The 27,106-nt window shown below is 41.7% G+C and overlaps 2 protein-coding genes across 2 annotated transcripts; one reads left to right on the top strand and one right to left on the bottom strand.

Moving 5' to 3' along the window:
* The first annotated feature begins 1,099 nt into the window (after positions 1 to 1,099).
* On the top strand, positions 1,100 to 17,885 carry LOC128754630 (protein PAT1 homolog 1-like). The gene is made up of 20 exons (XM_053857373.1): positions 1,100 to 1,237; positions 2,151 to 2,256; positions 2,946 to 3,164; positions 3,928 to 4,131; positions 9,265 to 9,377; positions 9,597 to 9,677; positions 10,359 to 10,559; positions 10,705 to 10,806; positions 11,157 to 11,240; positions 11,855 to 12,075; positions 12,670 to 12,814; positions 13,471 to 13,588; positions 14,398 to 14,495; positions 14,798 to 14,857; positions 14,934 to 15,079; positions 15,156 to 15,315; positions 15,632 to 15,757; positions 16,845 to 16,936; positions 17,013 to 17,162; positions 17,668 to 17,885. Exons 1-20 carry the CDS (start codon positions 1,223 to 1,225, stop codon positions 17,687 to 17,689), a joined length of 2,463 nt encoding a protein of 820 aa, XP_053713348.1. The 5' UTR covers positions 1,100 to 1,222; the 3' UTR covers positions 17,690 to 17,885.
* LOC128755064 (scavenger receptor cysteine-rich type 1 protein M130-like) lies at positions 17,257 to 27,106 on the bottom strand. The gene is made up of 11 exons (XM_053858274.1): positions 27,085 to 27,106; positions 26,792 to 26,956; positions 24,287 to 24,616; positions 23,905 to 24,201; positions 22,827 to 23,123; positions 22,239 to 22,538; positions 21,098 to 21,421; positions 20,717 to 21,016; positions 18,850 to 19,161; positions 18,432 to 18,752; positions 17,257 to 18,084 (listed from the first exon to the last, which is right to left on the bottom strand). Exons 1-11 carry the CDS (start codon positions 27,104 to 27,106, stop codon positions 18,044 to 18,046), a joined length of 2,709 nt encoding a protein of 902 aa, XP_053714249.1. The 3' UTR covers positions 17,257 to 18,043.

The raw sequence follows: 27,106 nt of genomic DNA, 5'->3' as shown, positions 1-27,106 counted from the left end.
AGGTTGAGCAGCTCTTTATATTCTCCACCACACACTTTTACAACTCTCAGACTGTACTAGTTCCATACTTTCAGTGGCCTTTTCTGAACAAATCACACACAGCAGATAATGCCTGATAAGATTGCAGTGTATGTATGGTGACCTAGTAAATATAAAGCACGTGACATGTGTTTGGACACATTCATTATGTCAAAGTCTGAAACCATTCATTCCACTATCATTGTCCTGCTGCGGGAATTATTTATGACCAACCTATAATCCGATGTTTTTGTCCTATGTTCATTGTTGATCGTGGTTGTTATCAACAAGGTTGTCTGCTCAGGTTCAGGGCCAACTACCTTACCTGCTCTGAGGAGTCGAGGGATGGGGGGGACACCTGCCTCAGTAATACAAGACCTCTCCTTCTGTCTGCCTGAGGTTGAAGGACACTACTGGCTCCAACAAGTCAGTAGCCATGAATTGGCTACGGCAACAGACATGAACATGTCACCTAAGATGAGCAATTTTGAGGTATTTTCTCAAACTTTGGAGTGAAAAGTGACGAGTGACTGAAGAGTTCTGTCGGCTCAATAAATTCAGGGCTGCATTTTGGTGGTCTGTAAATGGCTATAACCAGTCTTGGCACTTTTGAGTTCAGGTGCGTGAGATGAGTACATTTGAGACATTTCTTGTGGATTGCTGCAACCCCTCTGCAAAGTCAGGGAGTGTTGCTTCTGTGAGTGGGAAACAGCTGTGTGGAGTTAACCAGGTTACAGTGACAATAAAGAAGTCTGACTTGTCTAGGGTTATGAAATTAAGGAAGTACATCATAACTTGCCATTCATCCCTACCAATGTTCTTAATGTTCACACTGAAATGAATATACATTGTCATGTCAAACAAATGCATATGCCACCTGGACATGTTTGGGTGTTGTGTTAGAGAAAAATAAAGATAAAAAAGACGCATGTTATATATTTACTTTTAAACGACTAGGAGAAGGTCAAAGATTACTAAAATCTATATGTGTGCGAGGCTAGCTTGGCGACCCCTGTTGGGAATGAAGTGCCGGAAGACAAAGAATATCTTCTGACTTCCCTCCGTTTACGTAAGTGCGTCACGTGTACGTGCTCGTTCGCGTTGGTCTGTCACGCGCGGTCAAGTGATCCGTCTCGGATACTGCGTCACTCGCGCACGGACTCGCTCTCGATGCGTTTCTTTTCTGCCGAAAAGCTGAGGATAGATGTTTCGATTTCAGGTGAGAAACAGTGCTTTGAATCTGATATGTTGGCTGTTTTTGATGGATTTACATATCTCAATACCAAAGCGGTGAATTCCTCTTCTAGTACTAATTCTAATTGCACCCTTTTGTTTATGTAACTGCCAATTTCTTGGAGGCCTGAAGAAGCCGCGCGCTTGCCTGACATGCGTAGCCGGTTGCGGTGGCACCTTCTACCAGTGGTTAATTCTGGCGTTCCTATCAATAATGGGATGGAGTTTTAAATGGTTTCGGTATTTAGAGCCTCTATATTATAATTGTGTTCGAATGACAACGAGCATGACGAAATCAAATGACTACTTTAGCATCGTGGCTAACACTGTTCACACTGTGGTTCATTAGACAGAATGTGGGCACGCGTTCATATAGATCTTTTTAGGAGGGAAAACCCTGATACAAGAATATGTTTATCATGTAATTAACGCGACAACGGCCTTAGTTGTCAAATTAATTGTTGCTAACCTATCTTGTTCAAGTACAACAGCCGTTTTGAACTATTTTTACCAACTGGGTCACGTTGGTTTTCTCACTCTTCCAGACTGACCATGAGTTGCGGAAATCATCAAAATAATAAACAGAGGCACCTCATTAAAAGGTGGCGTTCGTTGCAATCTATTAGTCCAGTGAGAAGTCTTGATTCATCGGTTTCTTTCATCCATACACTAATTGTGTCAGGGTTACTGATGGACATCATTTTGAGAGAATCCTGCTTAAATGTACAACGTGTATAATGGCAGCACTACTTTTCAATTAGTATATTTAAAATTTACGATACATCCTATTTAACTTGACAGCATTCTACTGATACATTTTTAGTCGAGGAAACTCAACTGTAAAACTTTCTGTAATTGCATTGATTCTATTCTTTGTGTACTGCATTGCCTCACCTTAGTCCCCGGATGAAGACTGTACATTGGAAGATGAAGAGGAAGGAGTAGTCGAGGAGGAGGATGAAATTGATCAGCTTAATGATGACACATTTGGAGCGGGAGCTATTGGTAAGCATTGTTTACTGTTTTGGTGGTGAACAACACTAATTCTTTTTTGTCTTTCTTGAACACAGGGTATTTCATTATCATTCACAATTTTTGATTGACATTAATACAATAGTCACTTTATTTAAAAAAAATGAACACACAATATTTACATATTTTTTTGGTTTACCAGTCTGTTCTTTCAAAGCTTGACTGGCTTCATAGAACCACTGTGAAATTAGTTGTACAATGTACATTCAATCCACCAACAGCGTCGTCTTCATCAGCATCATCAAATGTGGAAATTCCTAAATGTGGTTATTGAGAAACTGAAATTTGCGACAATCCCGCCTTTTGTTTTGTTTATGTTCTTTGTACATTTGCAACTTTTTTTCTTTGAGAACTGTATTACAAAAAACATGCACTGTATACGCTTGTACTGAGCAGACACTTGCAAATTCGTCCCAAATACACATGACAGTGGCGAAATTGAAACCGTGATTTTCATAGGACAAAAAGCATCATATATTTTTGCCATGTTGCCTGCTACTATTAGATGGGTTTCTTTTTCATACTAAATTAGTAATGTATAAGCATTGTTTGACTACCAGTGTCACAGAGTTTTTCTTCTCCACAGAATCCTGCTTGTAAATGAGAATACTGAATATTATTTGGGAACTTGTCTGTCATCTTTTTTTATTTTTTACCTGCAGATGATGACTGGCAAGAAGAGCACAAACGTCTCGCTGGACTCGAAGAGCATGATGTATTGGGATCTCTGGGATTGGAGGATATGGGTTTGGGAGAAGAGTCAGCAGTTAAAGGTGCAAGGGGATCTGCATCCGCCTACATAACTCCTGCAGCTGGCCAGGCCTCTCTCCCGCCGTCACTCACTTCATTGAACTCGTCTTTATCAGGATTGTCTCGACCAGGTGGGTGGTTATTTCACAGGAAATGTGAATAATAGTTTCAATATTATGTTATGAAAAAGTCGTAATGAAGTCATTTTTTTTTTGATAATTCAATGTTATTTCAATATTATTCTTCAATTTTGCCAAAAACCAAACCAAACCAAATTACTCCAGAGGCCCTTCGCCGCTGGCTGTCACACGCAACAGAGCTGGAAAGCTCGATGCGCTGTCGTGGACTGGTCACAAATCGATTTGTGAATTGCAAAACAGTGTCAGCAGTGTAGTGTCGTTAAATCAGATACAGTGAGTCCACAGAGCAGTATCTTCTTTGCTGGAAACATTGCTTAAACTACACCAATTCAATTGGTGAAATGACGATAGGAACGATCGAAGAGAAATGACACGATAGACATTTTTCTAATGTACATACGATATATATCAAATGTATACCAAAATCAACAGAGTGACTGAAATCTGCTGCTCGTGGAACTCAGCAGTAGCTGTTTTATCTGTTTTTTGTTTCTTTGGTTTCTATGGTTTTTGGTTGGGCATGTGGGCCAGGGACTGAAAGGCAGACAAATGGACAGTGTGGCATCAGTTCTGTGTGGAAAAAGTTAACCTAGTTAAATACATAGTGGTTGCTGGATAAGCATGGAATGCACTGTGTAAGTTTTGCCATTTAATAAAAAAAATTAACATCCATTTTCACAGGTGTTTTGTGGCTGCAACATTTTCTTTTTAAATGAAGTCTCAACCTGTGTAATGGGCATTCATTTACTTACAGATGTTGAAGATCAAAGAAGGGAAGGCGACTTGGCTGAATCTTTGGCCAGACTGGTCCTGGAGGCAGATCCAGCGATTGCTGGCGTTGGGGCTGCAGAGAGACCAGGGCTTTCCCCCAATTTCAGACCTACAGTGCTAACACAGCCCTCCCCTGTTCCTCAGCATCGTTCTCTGCAGCAATTGCCCCCTGGGCCTTCCTCTTCAAGTGAGTTGTGATTCTTTATGTCTTGGACTTAATTCTTTCTTGATTCATTATTAAGTGTTATTGTCTCATATAAAGCTGTTGGGCCTTGTCATTAAAAACAAAATCTATAACGCATCAGAATGCTGAAATGCTATGTATTCAGATAAATGCAACCTATGAGACCAAAAGACTGTTTCATTTCTATGTTCTTACACACTTTTTTTACTCCGACAGATCCTCTAATATCCATTTAAATGTTTTTATGGTATTATATGACACTGATTAATTGTTGAGACATTGAGTTTACCCCAGATGACTGCATTTCTCTAAAACATAATGATACTTGCTACACTGTAGCTAAAATACATTGTTTAAAATAAACAAATATGAACCACTTGGGTCTTTTTCATAAAGATTTTAAGGGACACCGGTTTAGGTTGAGCTTCTTGGCTCCCCGAACCTGCAAAGTAACCTTTTTCCCAGGTGGTGACGCTTTAGGTGTAGCTCGTAGGTATTTCCACAGTATTTGACATTTGCGTGGGACAGTTTACAAATGTCTAGACTGGATACAGTGTTAATTTGAGTTTATTTCAGGCAGGGAATCAGTCAAAAGCGAAGTAGATTTGGTAAATTGTCAATGTTCAACGCTGTATACAGACTGTATCCTTAAGATGATTGAATATTTTTGACTTACAAAAAACCCCACTATTTTCCATTATATAATAGGCTAATAATGTAAACAGAATGCTCTAGGTAGTTCGATTGAACGCTTATTGCCAACTACATTTTTTTCCAATTTATTTTTTATTGAAAAAGCATGCCATACAAGTCATGATTCACATTGTCATACTCTTGATCTGCTTTTTCCTTTTTATACTAACTTGAACTTGGGACTTGAACGTTCAGGAATATTTCAGTAGCATTTTACATGCACTGTTGACCTAAATGAAGTCCAGTTTAATTGGTTTATCATATTCTGTCCACTTTGTTGATAGTTCGTGAAATGAGTCTTAATTGCACTGTTTTTTCCATCACATATATCTTGTGCACAATATTGACCCAATCCCCGTTTGTTGGTCTCTCTGGTTTAAGCCACCACCTTGTAATGGCCTTTTTACTTTGAGCCAGGATGGTATACAGCAGTCTTTTGTCGTTCTTATTGAGGCTGTTGAGGGCCATCTTACCCAAGTACAAGGCTTAATATGAAACTGAAATATAACTGAAAAGGTAATATCTAAGTGTAAATGAATCTCTGACCAGTACTTATTATTAACATTACAATTCCACATAACATTAAGGTGATTGGCACCCTCGTTTCCACACCTCCCAACGTGTCTCCTAGTCCTCTATATTTTTTCTGCCAGACATTTTGTCCTGTTGATCTCCACTGTACTTGACAACTGTGTTACCAGTTCTCTTCTGTGATCATAAGCCCGCCTTCTCTCTCCCACTTTTCTTTCACATTTCTTTCACACATTCTTTCATGTATTTGTTCCCCCCTTCACTACTCAAAATAGTGTACCTAAGAAATGTCATTGCCAAAATCATGTTTCTGCTTCAGTCTCTCAAATGTTGGGAATGCCTCCTTGTGGACCAATGAATTACAATTAGTATTTGGATACATGAATCTGTCATCGGATTTATTGGTGTGAACCCTGAGTCGAATGCACCCCATTTGAGAATTTTTGAGGATTCCTCTAAACCAGGGGTTCTTAACCTTTTTGATCTTGGGGCCCATCTTTCCCAGGACAAATGGACCTGGGGGCCATTCAAGTAATGGAACTGATTCATTACTCTTACTCTACTCATTACTCTTCATTTGTGATCAATAAACATATTTAATCTACTTACTGGTAAACAAATTAAAACCTTGTGAAATGACATGAAACCATGTGATCATTTCAGATATATTTGTCATTGAAAAGTCTAGCCAGCAGCAGAACCAGGTGCAAGACATAATCATCAAATGTTCTAAAGGAAAAAAATACACTTGATGCAAACTCTTGGGAAAATTGGATAAAATTCAGAATAAAATAAATATTATAAGACGTCTAAATATCTTAAAATAAAATTATTTTATTTAAACTCCAAAGAAGATGTGTAAATGAAATTATCGCCATGAAGTATTCTAATTAATTTTCAAAACTGCTTCAACAGGTGCTTTCATGAACAGTTTCAAGAACTTCTCCTTAGTTGTTAACTATCACAGATTTACAGCTGTCGAGTAAATTCAGTGAAACATTACTGCCACCATACTGAGCATCTTGCGGCCCACGCAGCCCATAGGTATAAAACAAGAAAACTTTTGGCGGCCCTCAAGGAGGCGCTCGCGGCCCAACCATGGGCCCCGGCCCTATGTTTTAGAATGACTGTTGAAACCACAGGATTTGTTTATCTTGTTCCAGGATTTTAAGGTAATGCTGGATATATTTTATTGGTAAAATGTATTTTGCTTTGTTATTTTGGATCTGCAATTACAGCATTAAACCGTACTGTTATCATGATTCCCTCCAACTCTTTCCAACCCACTGTGTAAGTTGGGGAGCATATACACACCAAGGGCCGTGACTGTGCAGTATGATAAACTGTGCAGTATGATAGTAGTCTCTCAAACATAAAAGGTCTCTACCCCCTTTATTTTTTCAAATGCAGTGTTCAGTATTTCACTCTGCGTTTTTTTTTTCCTTTCCATATATATCCTGATACCATTTTGTCCCACGCTGCAAACTGATTTTAGGGCATAATATTGATATAACACACGAGGAAGTGCATCCTTCTTTTGGAATGATGAAGATTACTGCCTCATGCCATGAATGAGGAATGATATTGTTTTCCATTACCCAATTACAGGTTTGAAGATGTTGCAGTTGGTCTCCTGAAGGCTCAGAGCTTTTCATTGTAGCGTTGCTCCCGTCCAGTATTGTGGGGCTTTTCACACTGCGGCTTCTGTCTTGGGTGGCCTGAGTCTGATTCGCCCCATGCTGATCGCCTCAGACGTTGTCCTTTTTTTTTATCTCTCCTCTATTGGCGGCGCTCTGCTCAAAATGGCTGGTTTGTGGCCCAGGAAGCAGATCTAAAAAAAGTTGTCAGCTAGGCGAAATGAGCACAAACCTATTCTTCAGTAACTTCAGATAAACCTGCATCTTCTTCATTGCTGCTTTCCTCATGCAGACAGCTGCAAGATCACAGCAGCTGCAACAGCACTGCAATAGTTGCATCCCCATTATTTATTTATTCAGTTATCAATCGCCTGCACACATGGCGAGTTCCAGACCGCTGTACTCCCGTTCCACAGCACCTGTTCCCCGTAGCTACGTTAGCACACATCAGTGTTGTGGGAGTTTGCAGAGTTGTTTTTGAATGATGTTGTCCGCAGAGACAGCGATCAGATCCTTTACTGCTCTGCATTTATCATGTTTGTGTGGAGTTGCACTGTGCCGCAGTTTCCGGCATCTACAAGGCTCTTCAGGTGGCGTCAAGGCCCAAACCCGCTTGTGTTCACACGTTGGACTTTTGTGCCTAATGTACTTTTTCTTGAGACAGAGTGCGCAGTGTAAAAAGCTGGTTAGTATCTCCGTTGTTGGGCCTTTTGGTCACCTTGCTCCAAGTTGCCCCAAGATGTTTCAGGGAACTGGATAATCTTCACTGCGTAGCCACTTACAGACATGTCCTCTGTCACATCTGCCACCGTGTTGTAAATTTTTATTCCAGTTGTGGTTTTCACTCTGTCTGTCGGGGAAGAGAGTCTGGAACTGAATCTTGTCTTTCAGTATCCTCCGCATTTCTGCATAGTCCTGACGTTTCTTGAGGATAGATGGGGAGATAGTCATGATCCATTGTTATTTGTTTTCCATTCCATGTAAATCCTCTCTTCTCCCACGCCATGGAAAGTAGTCTCTCTTTAGTTTTATAGCCTGAAAACTTGTGATTATTGAGCGTGGTGGAGCCTCACTCAGTGCACTGGGTCCGAGGGCTGTAGCCCCTGACGATGTGTCTCAACAACGGATGTAGTTGTTTTCACCGTCGTTTCGCGAAATGCAATTTTAGTCACACTCTCCAACACTTTAAAAGAACCGAAAACCTCAACACTGTATGCAGGCTTTGGATCAGACATAGCACTGAAGCATCGCTATGATCACGGTCAGAATCGACTGCACTTAATTTCTTTGTTGACCATGGTGTTAAAGCATTATCAAATGAAGAGGAAACGTGTGAGACATGGGTCGAATGGTCAAATTCATTTCCACTTGAACTGCTTCTGTTTGGTCACCTGCCAACCTGCTGCCACTGAAAATGAAATATTGTGTTGCCAGATTTTACTCTGCGCTTCGAGAATGGGGGAGTGGGTTGCCAGGATTTTGTCAGCGGACCAGTAGACTTCATTTCACCTCTGTCTAGCGTGTTTGTATTTTGTGTTTGCGTTGCGTGGTGCATCCCTACTGTATACAGAGTGTTTACGCTGTTCACGCTTCTGGTACATGTAAACGATCATAGTGCACCACTACAGCTTGAATGACAACTGCCATGCCATCAGAAAAATGATCTCTTAAAGATGAAATCACTCTATCAAAAATATTAAAAAGGTGTGGATACGTAGAAACATATGAAAAACATCACATATCATTGAAATGGACATAATTGTGGTGGTTTTCTGCATGTTTTCAATGGAAAAAGTTCTGAAAGAACTGGATGACAAAAATCCAGGGTTGTTATTGTCACCAATTCAATTAATCTCAAAACTCCCCCTGTAACCCCTCTTTGTAATCTAGAACATCTAAAAAGACATTTATATGGCCTGACAGTAATATAATAATCCATAATACAAGTTCATTGGCCTGGTAGAGGCAGAGTAAGTTCGTTCTTCACTCGAGAGATGCTGAGCTGACTGCATTGACTCCTTACAAAGTACCATACCAACTCCTTACAGTACCATTCTAAATATCTGGTGGCAGACCACACAAACACCATACCAAGTGCTATTCTAGTTTGATGCTCTTGCTCAGCATATTATGTCTCAAAAGTATAAGTGCAACACTGCATCCATGACCTTGATCACGAGTTAGTCACAAATAATTCATTTGAAAATGTTACTGTAAATGCCCATGCCTTTATTTCTGTCTGTTCTGATTTGTTGTTTCTCTTGTTGTGCTACAGGCCTTGCTCATGGCCCACCACCCTCCTCTTCACTGCTCACGTTCCAGCAGCAGCAGCAGCAGCAGCAGCAGCAGCAGCACTTATTGCGCCGAGGTCCTGCCGGTGTTGCCCAGGTAAGTTGTCACTGTGCTGTGGTGAATGGGCAGGTGAGCTAGCTATACTGAAATCTCAGTAACTACTGTGCACTGTTATAACTCAGTGATTACTTCATAAACGATTTCATCTTAAGTTCATTGCTAGATAGGAAATTACTGTCGTAATTAATTAATCAGTCTGTAATTGCAGTGTATGTGTGTCTTATTGTGTGGCATGTGTCTGTCTTCATCTTTCAGATGAACTCACACAGCATATGGGAGAACAGTATGGGCTTTGGACCTGTTAGTGTAACCCCGGGCTTAGCTCCAACCATTGAGGTGAGGAGTCACTTTGAAGACTGTATGGTAACCACCTTGATGAGTTTATTTGAAGTTGAGTGAGAGTTCGACCTGCTATTAAACCTGCTGTTAGAGGAAACTGCCAACTCTACTGGTGCTTTCTGAAAGACAGACTGTGATGATCAAGTACCTACAACTGATATTTAGGTTATTTGTCTTGCAGTTTATTTTCACCAAATGAAAACTTGATTCTCTTGTTTATTAATATTTATTTGATATGCACTTCTGTCTTTCTAATAAATACATCTTTTTTATTATCCCTGTAATATTGAATATTGAAATGGTATTGAGAATTTTCCTCAGTATCAATAGCGAGTTTGCAGTTTTTGTATGATGGCAGCCCCAGAGCATGGGCCAAGTTGCTGCTCTACAGTATGTAAGTACAGAACTGTACAGTTAATATTGATACATGAGGCCCCTGAAATTTGATCTGTTGGACTGAGACTGTCTGACTGAGATTTTTAACATAAATTTGCTTACAACTGACATTTTTTCCCTTTCATACGTTTAACCCCTGGAAAATAATAACAGAAAATGCTTGACAATTCCCTTTTAATTAAAGACACTATGATATCAGAATCAGTTCTATATGATACTGTATATTGACACATTTGCCATTTATTGTTGAACTATTCATTGTGTATTGTAATGTAATTGCAGGACAGTCCATTAATGTCAATAATAAAAGAAGTGGGTCTTCCTAAACGGCCTCAACATGGTAGGGGTGATGAGTCCCTGGATCTCTCTGAGAGGGTACCCCCTCCACGCTCAACATCCCCTGTGATTGGCTCTCCTCCTGTTAGGGCAATGCCCATAGGGACGCCTCCAAAACAACCATTGACTCACAACCAAAATCATCAGGTGAGCTTTTTGTTTGTTATATGAAAATTCCTGTTGCTATGCCCACAAACAAATGACTGGCTTGTTGCTGTCTTTTACCGTTGTCTTATTCCATGTGAACCTTACCAACCTTTAAATTAAGTGGATTTTTTTCCCCATTTCCTAGATTCATCATCCAACAGCGATACATGTGCGAGCTCCAGCCCAGCACAGATATCCTCCTCCTTTTTCCGAACGTCTGTCACCGAACGCAATCCTCAATATGGCTGTGAGTGTTTCACACTTTCCTCTGTACTTCAATAAATAACAAAACAGAACATCAGGAATCAGTGTATTTCAGTGTTGTAGTGTAGTTTCCCTTTAATTTAATTGATGTTGCATAACAGTTTATTTATCTTATATGCTCTGTATTCGCCTATATACTAATTAACAAGTTGTCTCTGTGACTTTAAGGATGGAAACATGCATCCCTCCTGGCGCAGTGCAGATATGCATTTTGGAGGGGATGGGGTCTCATTTGCAATGATACATTTAACACAGCGATTTCTGCTTTCCTCTGCTATGACAATATCAAGTTATTTTTACAATATAAATGTTTTTTTTTTTTTTTTTTTTTAGAACACACCACGATGCAGAGGTCTCTTCCCTCCTGTTGGTCCAGTTCTGTCACAACTGCACCGCACTCAGCTCCTCAGTTCTCAGGTTAGCCAATTCTTTGAGACTTAAATATAATATTTTAAAAGTTCTCCAACATCATGTCAACAAAGACATAAAACCTAAAAACCAGAACTAAACAATTGTGAAATTAAACAGAAAGTCAAAGAATATTTAAGTCTTGTGCTTTACTTTTAGGATAACTGCACCTATGGCATGGCTAAATCTCAGTGGAACGACTGTTGACAGACTGCTTGTCACTCTTTTTACTGCGTGGCCCGCTGCAATTCAATGTGTCTGCTGAAGCCGCATTAGTGTTCGGGTTGCGTCTGGTCTCTGTAGTTAGTGGAGATGCACAGAACATTGCCTGAATATATTCAGCCGCATAGTGGATAAAAAGGCAACATTCAGCTTCGGCCTGCATACAGTGTTGAAGTTTGGTTCTTTAAAAGTGTTGCAGAGCAAGAATGGAATTGCAGTTCAGTGCGCAACCAAACGATCTAGAGGCTTCAGTTTGTTACGATCAGTCTGTTCTATAATGGGAATAATTTTCTCATATTGCATATTTATGGATTGTTCCAGAGCCTTGTCATTGACTCTTGAATAAATCCTATTCACTCAGGGAGAAAGCAATGTCTTTGAATAATAATCAATCTTTTCAGGTGGCGGGTTTTCCCCGGGGTGGTCCAGTGCCTCAGTTGCTATCTGGTGGTGGTGGTTTCAGACAGTTTTTCCCAGGCCCACATGGTCCACAGGGTCACCGGATGGGTCCGCCACTTCCTCATGGGCCCCTTAACCCTCCGCTCCCTATCCGTCATAACACCACCCACCTCCACCCTCAACACCGGCGCATGCTCACACAACGCATGCAAAGCAGAGGAGGGTGAGTGCAGTGTCATTCCCAGAAGCACCATATTCAACCTTGAGAATCAAATAGTTGGATTTAACCATGACAACTGGATTGTTGGTGACAGCTTTTCAATTCCTTTTTGTTTAAGAATAGTGTTGCGTTTTCTTCTGAGAGTTTGCTGGTTTTCCAGGCCAGAGGTTAGGTTTTAAATGGCCTACTAGCAGAGCCTACTATCATTAGTCTCCAGCTTTTTAAGCAGGCGATCAAGCGAAGGCTAGAGGTAGCAGCCCGCTGTTAGCTCTTTTGAACATTGAAGGCCAGCGCCTGTCATACTTGGCATACTTGGTTATGACTCATCGCTTGCTTCCTTGATTTCTAAATTAAAAAAAAATGCTGTGTAGAAGGATATTATTTTCCAATGTGACAAGATTCAGACATCGAAGTTGCATACTGTTTGTAAAAAAAAAATAAGAACAAGAACTACCAATATACCAATATGTCAGTTTTCAAAAATCAGTCAAAACTACATTGCAATTGTTATTTCATTCATTTACACCTGACTAATTATTCACGCACTACAGTGACCATCACATATTGTTGTCTGTCATATGCCTAACCATTTTAAAGGGACCGCAACAGGCTCGGAGGTGACAGGCGCAATAGAGATCCATACTGTAACCTGATGACTCAGAAAGAGAAGGAATGGGTGACCAAGATCCAGATGATGCAGCTACAGAGCACTGATCCGTATCTGGATGACTACTACTATCAGGTGAGTTCTTTTATTTACCCCTTCTTGTTTTGGGGTAAATATAGATGTCATGCCAAATACTGGGAACTAAACTATTACCAGAATCATCAATGAAGAGTTTTGTTATTCTCTAAAAGTAATTTAATCAGTTTTAGTGCTACTTTGCATCCTATGTTGAACTTTGAAGTTACTCCAGATTCACTCTGCTTTCCATCGACTGACTCGGAGTGATCCAGTGCCACTCCATATTAACACAGAACCTAGTTTTGACATGGAAAGAAGTGTTTATTTTAGTTGTTGATTGTATCAGAAAAAGAAAGGAGCAAAAGTTTGGCAGTTTGACGATGCCTCGTTTTCATCAAACACTATGGTAATACCGCCAACCTACCCTACCACCCGGAGAAGATACTCAAGACGTTACACCAAAACTAGTGTGCCTTAAAATCTTTCAGAAAATGATGCAAGTGTATTGAAAAGTATTGTATAGAATCAAATTTGAATATCTTGAGATAATTGTATCGCTACAGCACTAGTCTTGACACAACTGATGAACAGTCTGTGTTCAAATTTCATCACCATATTGATGCACATGGAAATTGCTCAACTAACTGAATACTGAACTCCATGTATCTTGCTGTTTTTTTGTCCTAGTTATTAATTACTTATTTGTTGTTTAGAATTATTATGAAAAGATGGAGAAACGTCCGGAGCGAGAGAGAGACAGCAGCAAGAAGGAGTACGCCACCAAACTTATAACTCCGCAGGTTGCTAAGATGGAGCACACTTATCGACCAGGTAACAAGTGATCAAAAAAAAACCTCTGTGGCAGATTTTTGTTCCTTGAACCTCTGGCTGTGGGGGAGGTGTGCATCTGTCTGTATTGTTTATTGTATATGTTAAACAGTTCTGTTAAGTCATTGATTTAAATTACTGAACACACATACATACTACGTTTGTATTGCTTTCCCTATAGAGACATTGTGAAGTTTCTCATTACTTTCTCATACTTTCCCCAGCCTCTCACCCTTACCTTAACCCTCCAGAATCCAGGCTAATCTTAACCAGGACTCTCAACCAAATCTAGTCACCTTGTTATTTTGAAGTATTCATCCTCAAATTGATGTTTGGACCTGTGGGGGCCGGCAAAAGGTGCCCAGGTGGATGGATATTCCTGTCAAGTAATGATGCTTCTTTTGGGATTTTTCTGTTGTAACATGTTGAAACCCATAATAATCATGTTCACTTCCTTCATGCTTAATGCGTTTTCTGCTGTTTCCGCTTCCTTTAAATATGCTTGTTTATCTGAGATTTCATCTTTAACAAAGAGAATTCTGAGAATTCTCAGGCATGGTGGCGCTAAATTAAGCTGTGGCAGTTTGCCACAATCATTTACATGTAGAGGAATCCCTGCATCAAAGAACAAAAACAGAAGTAGTCTCCTTGCACACCATGGTAGTTTGTGTCTGTGCACTCCCTCTTCCCTTGTCAAAAACAGGACACCTTTTAAGGGTGGCTGTGGTGAGAGCAGTCCTAAGGACAAAAAGCTTCTTGTATCTGAAATACAAACTCATTTCTGCCCTGTTCCTGCTTTTCTAACCCAACAGTTCAATTTGCCGGCTCTCTGGGGAAGCTAACAGTCTCCAGTGTGAACAATCCACGCAAGATGATCGACGCTGTGGTGACTAGTCGCACCGACGATGAGGTGTGTGTATTTGGTGTTGTGTAGCCTTGTAAGCATCGTGCTTACAACTTTTGTGTGTTCAACAGTATCCTGTAATCTCAAAAAAGAAATAAGGAAAAGGACCTCTTCAAAGAATGTAGTATAATCAGACCATTTTTTAAAAACTTTTTTTGCATTACTTCTTTACTCAGATTGGTTTAAACATGAAAATTAGCTATAAGGATTTTCAGAAAAAAGAAACTATAACGTTGAAGTTATAGAAACTATAACTTTTGTTTTGCTCTTTTGCCATCTTGTTCTCTTGACGACTTCGTCATCTCCAGGAGAAAAGAGAGAAGCAGGTTTGGAATAAACGGCGGCAGATACTCCACACAGTAGAAAAGGTGAAAAGCGGCACACATGGCTCTGAAGTCTCTGACTTCCTGGAACAAACTTTAATACTTTGTTGCAACCCACCAGATGTACAGTTTGCTGCTGGAGGTTCAGGACTTCGAGAAACGCTTTGTTCATGCAGCTGAGGAGGACAGAGAGGCACTTCTGGAGCAGCACAAAACCAACACCATGCAGCTGATCACTTCCCTTCAGGAAAAGGAGTGGGATGACAGGTAACCACAGGGACGGGGCCTACATTACCCCCAGTCTTGTTTAAAATGATGAAATGTTGTCTTTGCTTTTTATTAGGGTGAATGATGAACAGTGTGTGATGATCATGTCTGTGAGGAAGGGAAAGCGTCTCATTTCGAGACTCCTCCCCTTCCTGCCTGCCCCCCAGGCTGCCGCCGTTGTCATGGCGATTGCCCGCAATCTCCCTGCCTTAGCTAAGAAGGACAAGCAAGATCAGGTAATCTTCGTATTGCTTCCTCAGCACTGAAGGGTGCTTCAATCTTAAATTATGTCTGTATTTTGGTTATTTGGGATCAAACCTGTCACTGTTCATATTCAGCATTTTGTTCAGTAATTAAATCTCATAGTGGTCTTTTGTCACGACATCAATAAACATAGGCAAAACAAATCATTGAAACCATAGATTTTGTGTCATTTGTCAGAAATGGATCACCATCATTCATTCACACTTCAGTAAATGTTTAGGTGCCTAGGTAATATAGGAAAGCATCATTTCTGGCTCATTGTGAAAAACATGATGGCTGTGCCTGCAGGTCCTGTGCTGGTTAGTGGAGCCTGTGTCCACGGTGATCCATTCTTTGTCTAGTTCGGCTCTCACCGATCTCCTACAGGTGCTTCAGGGGAGTGAGGGTCAACTCTGTGCAGTCCTTCATAACAAGGTGGGTACAAGTACCAACATCGCCCCTTCTGGCCACAGCATTCCACTACATTAATATGTTTGCATATCCATGATGATCTGCTTATATGATGACGCTGTTGGTTCTCTGTCGCGTCAAGATGTTTTAGGTATGAGCATAATCTATGGGATGAGGGTTCAAGGACAATAGGCATCTGGCATCTGAAAGCAGAATTACCACTAAGCCAGTTCAGTCTACACTGACAACTGGCAACCCAGTGGCATTCACAAAAGGGCAATAAAAACAACTCCCTGCAACTATTTTTCTCCCATATTGGGCCAGATTTGTCAGGAGGATTCCATTTTCCTCAGATCTGGTCACCCTAATTTATCTTGACAGTCAATCTGCCAGAATCTGGAAACGCAAGAAAAATCTCAAACTGTAGTTTTCTTGAGATTTTTTTCTGGCCCGCTAGTGCACATAAAGAAACCTGAAACTGACGTGAGTGGGACTGTGTGTGTCTATGCAGTGAATACAGACAGTTACGTAGTTCCAGTGGAAAGACAATCAACAGTCTCCTCTCTTCACTCTGTCAAGTAAAAAACACTAGAAAAAAGTAGAATGTACACACTGGAATGATTTCTGAAGTGGTAAATGACTCTTTTTGCTCTCGTTACAATGCAGAAGACGCAAACTCGGCTGATAACTCATGTATAATATTAGCGAAGGTTCAATATGTATCAAATAATGCAGTAGTGTAAAAAGTCAACTAGTCAGCAGCGTCTTCTGTTTTTCAAGCTCATAAATGTCTGGTCTTGTTAGTACTAGTACATTTCGTCACAGCTCACATAACTGTGTTCGTACTAATCAGTTTTATGAGTATGGCAGCTCAGAATTCCAACACCTCAAGAGTTCAGGTTTTAAGTTAGCGGAACAGCTGCCTGAATGCATTGTCAGTAGGAGGATGAAACATAGTTGGAGAATATTTCATTGGAAAATGCTGCCGGGTGCTCAAGAAATGTTGTATTTCAACACCACAGAGGGGAGGGCATGGGCTGCCTTCATACTTTCAATTGTGGGGGTCAGGATCCTTTTGGGTCTGTTAATCGTGGGTGGTTTGTGTGTCCAGTTTGGCGTGACACTGCTCTATCTGATCCTGAGTGAAGGGGAGAGAATGCAAAGTTCGGACCCAAACTGTCAGCTTATGGATGACAATCGATGGTGAGCGTCTGCTTCCTTCTTACATCGGTGGCACACTGGTCACCTGCCCGTCTTCATTGTTGTTCCTTTTGTCCAGGACTGAGCTGGTGTTTTCTGTGACCAGAGAGCTACTCAGTGTTCCCTCCTCATCTCTGTCAGACCCCCTCTTCGCACCTCCCAACCTTCTCTCCCTCTTCTCCCGATATGTTGATCGACAGAGGTTGGAGTTGTTACAGGCCAAATTACAGTGAGTACTAGCCTGAGTGCACGACTGCTATCACACTCGCACACATCGTGTGTGTAGTTAAAAGAAACAAAACAAAACAGAATCTTCGGTTTTACTATGCTCATTGCTTTCAGACATAATGACAACATATTGTGCACGTATAAAATGATGACAATAAAAACAATACAAAAAATTTATTACAAACTTTCAGACCAATAACAATGTAAAAAATGTCTAGAGACAATTTTGAATAACTAAGGACTAATTGAGCTGGGATACAAAAAATAGAAAACATGTTTTAAGATAAGTTTTTAAAAGAAATCACACAATCTCTTCAGCTAACCACGCGGAGTACTTGATCAGCTGACCTAGGGGACAACGGTGTAGTGGCTCTGCTGTATGGGGAGGAACAAGACCGTTGAGTGGCTTAAAATGAGTGTTTATTTTAATGAATTCTAAAATGCAAGAGAGAAGCCAACGATGAACTGAGTTGAGACCAATACTGGATTTCGTTTTATGTTTTCAGGATCTCGTCTCTGTCCAGGTAGAAGTTACTTCAGATGTCAACTCAAGCTCCACCTGCTGGATACTGACCTTTCTGAGTGTAGTTGTCTGTGTTTGTGTGCGCGCGAGTGTGTGTGTACACGTTCATGAGGATTAAAAACATAAGATCTTCATTTTTAAGTATCTTGTTTACAATTATACCTGTGAACTTTCAAATTAAAAATTATTTCTATTAAATAATGTTGCATCTGCTTGGATGTATGGTTCACCGACACAATACATTTGCATCTTCAATGATGGAATGAATGAACAAATTCATCCCATCAATTCTATTGGACCTGAGCACTGAGGTACAGAACACTCTGTTTGGCATTGTGGACTTCCTCATTCACAGGATTCTACTTTCCAACTTTGGGAATTTGCTGGTCACTTGCTGATCCTGTTGGAACACATGCACATCAGAGAAATTATGAGCAGAAGAAAAACACATATAAAATACAGTATGTATAAACTGTATATATAAATGTTATGTATAGTCTGTATTCACTGCAAGAAATTGCTTATGTGCTGATACACCACTATTCAAGATTTTTTTTGGCTGGTTTTCCACATACCACATTGAGATTGTTTTCCTTCTGTAACAAACTTTCATCGTGGCCCTACTGATAGCATGTTAAAGTCCTATTCAAAAGAACAGTGCTTCTATATTTGTGTAAAAAAAAAAAAAAAAAAAAAAGCAAAAAAAAAAAAACATGTAACTGCGTATGTTGTATAGAAGTGCCTCACCGGTGCAGACCACTTCGACTCCAGTGGAAGACACCCAGGATTTGACTGACCCACAGTCCAGAAGTGCCGACTCAGATCCCCCACAGTCTGAGAAAAAACGCCATATGCTCTCCTCCTTCTGAAGTTGGACCTCTCTGGTGGAGATGACAGATCCGCAGCGGAGCTGTCGACACACCACAGACGCGTGGGGCTTGTCCCACACAGCGGGTGCTGCGCTCAGAAACCTGGTCTTGTTGTCGTACAGCACCTGCACCAGCCCAGCGCAAGAAGAGTTCCTGTCCTCTCTTGGTGCGCCATTGTCCAGGAATACCTCGGATACCTCTGGGTTGACACAAAGGGATAGGGTTCAAGTTCAATGACTGGAGTCTGAATGCCGCTGCTATTAATAACCCCATGATTCTGATCCCACACGACAAACCTTTGACAGTGACGGTGAGTGTCTGGCTTTCAGATGTAAAGTTTTGGTTGTACACAAAGTTGTTATACTGGCAGCTATAGTTGCCGGTATGAGTGAAGTCAGCTGAAGGGAAGTAAAAGGTAGCTGAGTGATTGACAGTTGTCTTCATGTGACTGTGCGACTGGCCAAGGCCACTGAAGACCAGGACAAAGTGACCGCCGGGGAATTGAGTCTTTACTAAGCAGTCGATGCGGAAGCTGTAGCCCCATGTGATCACTGTGTTCTTGGATGCTTTGCTCCACCACACTGTGATGTTGGGCTTGGGCAGGACATCTGTGAACAAAGACAGGGGTCACTATTTAGATAAATACAGCTTGTAGAGGCTGGTTACCTCACCTTTTACACACAATTACAGAGATTATGAAGATCACAACTTCTTTGGTACCTCACACAACATACTGTATATGAAGACAGAATCTTTTGTTTTGATAAATGGAAGAAATGGTGTCAAAAAATCAGACTATAAAATGTTACAATAGACTGAGCTAGACATAAGGATACACACCATCTGCATGGCGCTGTCTTTCCTTGAGTATGTTGGCGAAAGCTGCTGTGAAGAAGTATGGAGACCTATCTAATTGATTTCATCCCACAGTTTTATATTTAGAATGTACACTCTGACAGTTACTACTACTGTACATCATGCTGCAATTTGGCAGCCTTAAGAATTCTGCGTCAGTCCAAGCCACAGTTAAGAGACTGGACGCATGGTTGTCTGCAGTAGACAAATCTGGCCTACTGGCAGGTTCAGGAGCTGGCCTTCTGCTATGCATCCTCCACCATCCACCATCCATGGTGAGCATGTGGCAACAAGAGTCTTCAGGGGGAAGTGTACAAGAGGAAACTGACCTGAAATAACATCTGGACAGACGTTCATCGTCCAAGCTATCTATAACGTGCTACATTGCATTTCTGTGGGAAGTGTGGCCACCCTAAATGTCCTCTCTTTTCAAGAAGTGGCACACTGGATCACATGCTGAGCAGCTGCACAGTGACCCTCAGTAAAGCTTGACTCGCTTGGCGCCATGACTGTGGAGGACAGAGGCCAAGACCATCTCCATTGCAGTGACAAACAAAAACGTGCAGCAGGGTTGTAATCATTTGTGAGCGCTTCAGAGAAGCCGTCGACACTGTCAACATCTGGGAGATCTGAGTTGACTTGGGTTCCCAGAGCAACTATCATCAGTCATTTTGAGATTAGATATGGTTCTAACTTCTTCCATTTCCAAACAAGTTCTCTAACTGGCTTCCTCCAAGAAGGCCAATGAGTAAGTAGTCGGAAAGTAAGGCCAAAGAAAAATGTGTATATTGGGAGAGAGTAGTTGAAGGCAGACCAGGAAGAGAAATCACATATTATGACTTGTAAGCTGCGTCAGAGTGAGTATGTGAAGATTGGGTTGGACATGTATGAGGACATTGAGACAGTGGTGAGTTGTGTTGTAGGAGTGACGGAAGGATTCAAGGTGAGAGTACTACATCAAGGATCAGCTCCCAGCCCCTTCTTGTTTGCTATGATGGACAGACGGACAGACGAGGTTAGGCAGGAGTGACCATGAGCTATGTTTGCAGATGCTATAGTGATCTGTAGTGAGAGTTGGAGGAGACACTGGAGAGGCAGAGGTACAAGCTGGAAAGAAAAATAAGCAGAGCATCATCAAGACAGAACAGATGAGTGAGCGAAAGAGATAGGCAGCAGTGTTAGTGAAGATGAGGGAGTTCAAGTATTCAGAATAAGCCACTCATACAGCTTGATGGATGGGGTTCGAGGAAGATGAAGAGGAGAGTATACACTGAGTCGAAGGGGTGGAGAACACTGAAGTCACTTAACCTGTACAGATGACTTCTACAGTAGAAGATGAGGTCCACTTTGTAGCAGTCCCACAGTCCATGAGCGCATGCTCTGATCCGTCACAGTCGGAATAGAAACGCCACGTAGACAACAACTCCTGCTTGTCTACTCTTCTGGTCGACACAGCATCGCCACACTCCAGTTGCCTGCACACAACTCCCGCTTCTTTCTGACTCCACGAGTGCTGATAGGAGACTGGCATCCAGTCCCCCTCTTGTGTCAGCTCCAACTGTCCAGCGCACCGGCTGTTTCCATCCACCAGCCTCAGGTCGCTGGACTCTGAGCAGGAAAAGACCTTTTAATCTATAATGAACTGGCATTGAAACCAGCGATGCCATGGGCGCAACACAGATGCTTTACCTTGGACAGAGAGAGAAAAGGAATTGGCCTCTGAGAAGACGCCCTGCCGAAAGGCAAAAGTATAGTAGCAGGTGAAATACCCCTGGTGGGTTTCATTTGCTCTAGCAAAAAAGAAGGTGGCAGTGTTGTCCACAGCAAGCTCGCTCCACTCTGGCCCTTGATCTTGGACAGCAGCAAGTCTGAGGTGGAAGGAGTGGATGGTGTACGCCGTATTCTGGCTGCAGGACACCAAGAAACGACTCCCTCTCTTCAGAGATGTATACTTCCTTTCTTCCACTGATTCATGTGTGGTTTGAATGGTGACACGAGGTCTGGCAGGTCGCTCTGCAAAGAGGAGGAGAGACATGAAAGTACGTGTGTGCCTGGTTTATCCAATTCTTGAAGAAACACCTTGTGAGGACCTTATGCCTTTGTGGGGACCATTTGGCCCCACAAATCCAAGCCTCAAATTGATGATGAAGACGTCAAAATAACTGGGCTATTATTATTATTGAATTTAAGTTTGTTTCAGAGTCCTGGTTAAGGACTAGCCATTTGTTTTGGATGGTTAGGTTTAGGGTGAGAGGTTGGGGAAAGCATTATGTCCTCACAACTAGGTGTGCACCTCAACATAAGTGGTTCATTCCCACAGTTCAAGCACAGTGGGCATCCCATGAGCCACATCAATGACACTGTACGAGGAAGCAGCGGCACAGTTGAACTGTCTAAGTCTCGGAATGAGGTGAGGTAAATGAGCTCTAAGCTCAAAGCTTATTCGGTCCTCATCCTTCCATGCCATCAAATCTGATTTTTTATCGACTCTGGTTCTATTGTCACCACAAATACAACATGGCTCATGGAAAAAGAAAATACAACTTCATTTACAACTGGATGGATTTCTCTGTGTTGACTGATGAAATGCATTTAACTTATAGTATATTATCTACTGCCCTGGATGAGTCAAAATTATAATTAAACATACATGCCTTCTTTTCTTTGGGCTGATATCCCAGAAGAAAGAATACTTGTTCTGCTGTTTACCTTGGCATGTACTCAAACTCATAAATGTCACAGACAAAAAATAATCCGATTTGAAAATACACAGTACTGTTAATCACGTCTTCTTCAGTTGTGACTTAGAGGTGACGGACGTCAGACAGACCTTTGCATGTGATGAAGGTGGCCTGACATTCCTGTTGCATGGATTCCATTGGGCTGGAGCGACATTCATCCAAAGTGTTTTCTGTCCCATTACATGTGAAGTCTGGACTCCAGTCTTGATTATCGATCACACCACTGGCCACTTTTGATGTTTCAGCAAACCCACAACCAAGCTCCCAGCAGATGACACTGGCTTCCTCTTTGCTGAACACAGAGTGGCAAACAGGAGACCAGGAAAGGCCACTCCGCACCTCCAGGTTCCCGGCGCACGCTTCTCGCCAACTGGACAGCCTCACATTGTCTGGTAGACACAGATTGAGACTAACAGTTTGGCTTCAAAAAGTCTGGATGTTGGTACTTGTTGGCTTTCATGCAAACAATGTTGGGAACTAACAACTAACTGCTCCCTCCTCAACTCTGTAAATTTACTGTATATCTTAATTGTACTTCCCAAAACAAGACACCACCAGGTAAACAAGTCTGAGTAGGTTTCATGCATCCAGCCTTTTCATTTTAACAACAGAAGAACATAAGCACTGATGGTTAACCAACTCCAGAAGAGTTATAAGAACAAACACTTGTTACGTACCTGAACATGAGACATTCAACAGTGTGTGGGAAAAACCGTTTTCCCAGGTCCAACAAAATGAGTGTCTGCTGTGTGAACATTCTCTGTCCAGTGACCATGAAGGGAGAGAATGTTGAAGATAATGAGCAGATGTGGAGATGTGGGATCCACACTCTAGTTTACGGCAGATTTTTTCAGAATCTTTGGCTGTCAATTTCCTCCAGGGGTCGTCCACGACTCTCCATTCTCCATCCTGCTTTAACTGAATTATACCTTTACATTGGTTGATGCCATCCACCACCCTGAACTTGGTTGATTCTGTAGAAGAAAACCAGAGTTCATACAAGATTTTGGTTTATCTCAACAACAGATAGCAAAGGTTTCACTGGCGATCTGTTCTTTCCTTCCCAGAATTGCAACTTTACCGCAGTGGAGTGGTTTAAATGACCCAAGTACCTTACAAGCTTCTTGTGTTGCATGTAACTTATCTTGGACCAGCTCTTCACCTTTGGCATGAAGGGCATCACACTTTGACTTCAAAAGGATCATGTTCCAATGTGGCAAGTGGACTTGGATAATGCATGATACCCTGCTGTCCTCTGAGTATCCTGTGGGAGGAGCTCAGGATGTATGGGCTACTGAACTGTTCTGTTGCTGCTTTCGTCAGACCAAGACCTTCATTTCTTGGTGGGACAATTTGCAGCCCAACTTGAGGCAGCCTGGATGAAAGGGTATCACATAGTGACTATGGTCAAGTGGACTTGTATGTCCGACCTCATCGCTGCCATGCGCTTCACTGGCTGTGCTAATAAATCACATGAAATTGTAACCTGCAATGCCATTTAGGGTCGTTGTGCCAAAGACTGAAACTTTTATTGACAGTGTGCAGCCTTCAGTCAGCAAAGTGTCCAGGTTACCACCAAGATGTTGTAGGTGCGTTTCACAATGGGCCGGAGAACACTCCAGTATTCCCTCAAACGAACAGAAGGAAGTTTCTGCGATTGTTGTTCTTTTGAAGCTGTTCCGATTAAGGAAAGAAGCGAATTACATGTGTCTTTTAGTGATGGACCTGATAAGAATATCAAATCGAATTCCTCACCACAATGTAGGTAAGCAGGCGAGGTGCAGCTGGTGTTGACCATGATCTTGCAGTCCTGGTGAAGGCTTTCATTGCCGAAACACTGGAACTGCTGGAACGGTTGAAGGACCTCTGGCTTTTCTATTGATTTAAAAGACTGCGATTGATAAACAGGAGGCCCACAGTCCAGCTCCCGACAGAGTACATCCATTGCACCAGAGTCAAAGCCATAATTGCAGACTGGGGCCCATCCCAGTTCTGTTTTCACATTCAGGTAACCTGAGCAGACTCCTCTTCCATCAGTGAGGCGTAGAGACTCTAGAAACAACAGAAGACCATTACTGCTGATAAATATGTACAAATAACTTGAGCTCAATGTCACTTAATTCCAAAGGTCTTGTACCTGAGCAGATGACATCCATTGCAAACACTGTAGTATTTTTATAATGAACACTTTTGCGTGTGTTTTTTCGGCACTCGGAGAAATTCCTCTCGTTCCCCTGACAGTAAAAACTAATTTGCCATGCCGGTTCTTCATTTCTGTCCATTTTCCTGGCGAAGACTGTATTCACTGAGCCGCAGCCCATCTGTTGGCAGACCACCTTTGCATACTGAACCTTGTAGCCGCTAAAAGCCAAGTTTCTTAAATCCATGTTTCTCCACTTGCCCTGATGCTTCATCTGGATCCAGCCGGAGCAGCGGCCTCCCCCTACCAGTCGACCATCTTGTGGGACTGGACAATGATGGAAGCAAAATAAGCATTGTTAGCAATCCAACCATGGAAGTCGGTCTCAGATAATAACTGACGGCTGCAGGTCTGTCATCATAGGTTAAGGAGGAATACCTTCAATACCTTCAACCGTTCTGTAACGTCCAGTGAGATCCAAGCTGACATTAAATGTTTATACATGACTCATTAAACACTGAACTCAAGTGAAATATGGTGCTCAAATCAATCTATTTTAAGATTGAATAATAATGCGGGAAATACAAAGGACCATGATGCTCAGAAAAGAACGGCTTACTTGAAAACATTGTTGAAGTCATCACATTTAAAACAGCAACATTCATGCAGATGACATAAAGAACTCAAACCCCTCTCCAAAAATCTGCTATCGGGCATAAAAAGTTGGTGTGCCACTCAAACAGTTTGGAAAAATAGAGTGGCACTAGTGTGAGCCTAGAAGCACCTCAGGTTCCTGTCCATATACTCATAAGTGTGTGTCAAACTAGGTGGGGCTCTCAGCTGCTCTATCTTAAAAAAGAATAATTAGAAAGCATGTATGCAAGTATGAAGATGGAGATGTACAAGAGCCTCTGGAGTCAGAGATGAAAACTCAAGGCAACTACAATAGTTAGAATGGATGAAATTAACTGCATTATCTTGGCTTTCAGAGAACGTTTTTGGTCAAACTGATCTGAACATTGTTCTTGATATGATGATGGACATCATTATTGTTGCCAGGGCAGGCAGTACCGTGAGTAGAGTGGTCGGCCTGTGACTGAGAGGTAGCAGGTTCGAGCCTCGCTCCCAACGTGTCTCATGAGAGCAAGACACTTGCTCCTGGCAGTTCAGGTGGCCAAGTGCTGCTAGTGTATAACTGTATAGGTGACTACCAACTTGATTGCTTTATATGTTATAAATAAGCCTCATTGCAATACTGTATTCTAATAGTTTCAGATGCAACACATTCATTGATTCTTTTGTCACCAAAGTTTCTAGATTCCTGTTGGGTGCGCCAGACCCAACCCCCACCCACAAGCATCTACAGAAGATAACTGCCACTGTAGAAATGAATCCCATAACTGGTCTAAATGCTGGTCTCAGCATGTAGAAGAACACTCTGAATCAACTTGCCCATGTCAACAACATGGTAGGAAAATACTTGTGCATGCAAGCCACCAGTGAGGAATTTTCAGTCCCTCGGGCAACATTGTTAGTTGTGAGAGGTTGTGTCTGAAGCTAAAGAAGGTTATCAAGCTACTATTCAGAATTGGGAGAACACATAGAAGAAAAAGTGAAACTGCTATATTATCTATTGAAGACTATAAAATATTGCATTGTTGTTTGGTAGGGGTGGTTATGGGTATCGGCCGAGATTGGTGTCCAGGCTGAAATGGACATCAGAATTTTTTTTCCAAGAGCCAGTTAGCTCCGATCCAGTAGCCCAAATATCTCATTGACTTTACAATGGTTCGTCAAACTGGGTTTTAATTGTTTCAATATTTTTGGCACGTTGGACACTTATTTATACAGTTAAAGGCTTTAGGTTTTAATACAGTCAAAACAGTTGCTCACAACATCAGTGGTGAGGTGTCAGGACTAAGCAGTTCACATCCATAAAGTGTGTTAACGTAATGAGTGGCAAGTAGTTTCAGATGTGAAAGCGTGGTGCAGACTGTTTGATTTCTACTTTATTTATTTATGACGCCATGCCAGTGTTTACTTCAGTGAGAGTGACAGTGAGTTCTTCTAATCACAAAGCTGCCGTTTATATATTCCTTTATATTTTACTTTTATTTTTCTGATTTTTTTGTTTTTTAATATGACCTAACCATTCACATAATTGATTCTCATATTAAAAAAAGTGCAAACTTAGCGATTCTATCAACTCAATTAGAATTCCAATGTTCAGATGAAGACAACTGTCTGCACATGACACAACTATCACGATTATGATGATGATTGTGGTTATCATTGTTGAGAAAATCATTGATTTATTTTCATCCCATTCTGACTAACTTGTAACTTTCCCAGTGACATGGGCCAAGAGTCGCATGAGTCTAGGGACATGCTGTCTCCGAGTTGCTGGAAAAACAGCATGGGGTACCTACCTACCACGTGATGGCACAGCTTCCTGGCGGGGATTCAAGCACCTCCACAAATGCTGGAGGGTCAGATACTCACCATCAAACTGACTTGGAGGTTGTTGAGCTGTGTCCACCCCAGATGTTCCTGTCACCAGGAGACCAACAAACCCAAATACAAAAGAGAGCATCATTAGTGCCGGCTGTTGTTTGCGTCCGTGAATCTGCGAGTAGACGAGGACACTCGACCGCGCCTCTGAGGGCGCTGTTAGAACAGACCGTCACAGCGACGCATAGATACTGAATCTGAAACTGCAGATGCGGCGCCCACGTTTGGGGGCGGAGCCTAACATCTGAAATTAATCTGAAAAATCCTGTGATAAATAATATGACCGTTCATGCGGCGCGGCTTCAT

This window comes from Synchiropus splendidus, chromosome 2 (genome assembly GCF_027744825.2).
Source record: "Synchiropus splendidus isolate RoL2022-P1 chromosome 2, RoL_Sspl_1.0, whole genome shotgun sequence".
Classification (NCBI taxonomy): Eukaryota; Metazoa; Chordata; class Actinopteri; order Syngnathiformes; family Callionymidae; genus Synchiropus; species Synchiropus splendidus.
The sequence above is the reverse complement of the archived record's forward strand: the minus strand, read 5'-3'. Positions and strand labels throughout refer to the sequence as shown.

Coding starts and splice junctions, on each gene's coding strand:
- LOC128754630 (XM_053857373.1), top strand. Junction 12,076..12,669: donor CGCATGCAAAGCAGAGGAGG/GTGAGTGCAGTG, acceptor ACCATTTTAAAG/GGACCGCAACAGGCTCGGAG. Junction 17,163..17,667: donor TTGTTACAGGCCAAATTACA/GTGAGTACTAGC, acceptor TTATGTTTTCAG/GATCTCGTCTCTGTCCAGGT.
- LOC128755064 (XM_053858274.1), bottom strand. CDS start 27,106: ATGAAGCCGCGCCGCATGAACG. Junction 24,617..26,791: donor ACCTCCAAGTCAGTTTGATG/GTGAGTATCTGA, acceptor ATCATTGTCCAG/TCCCACAAGATGGTCGACTG. Junction 23,124..23,904: donor GCCTGCTTACCTACATTGTG/GTGAGGAATTCG, acceptor TTTCTTCTACAG/AATCAACCAAGTTCAGGGTG.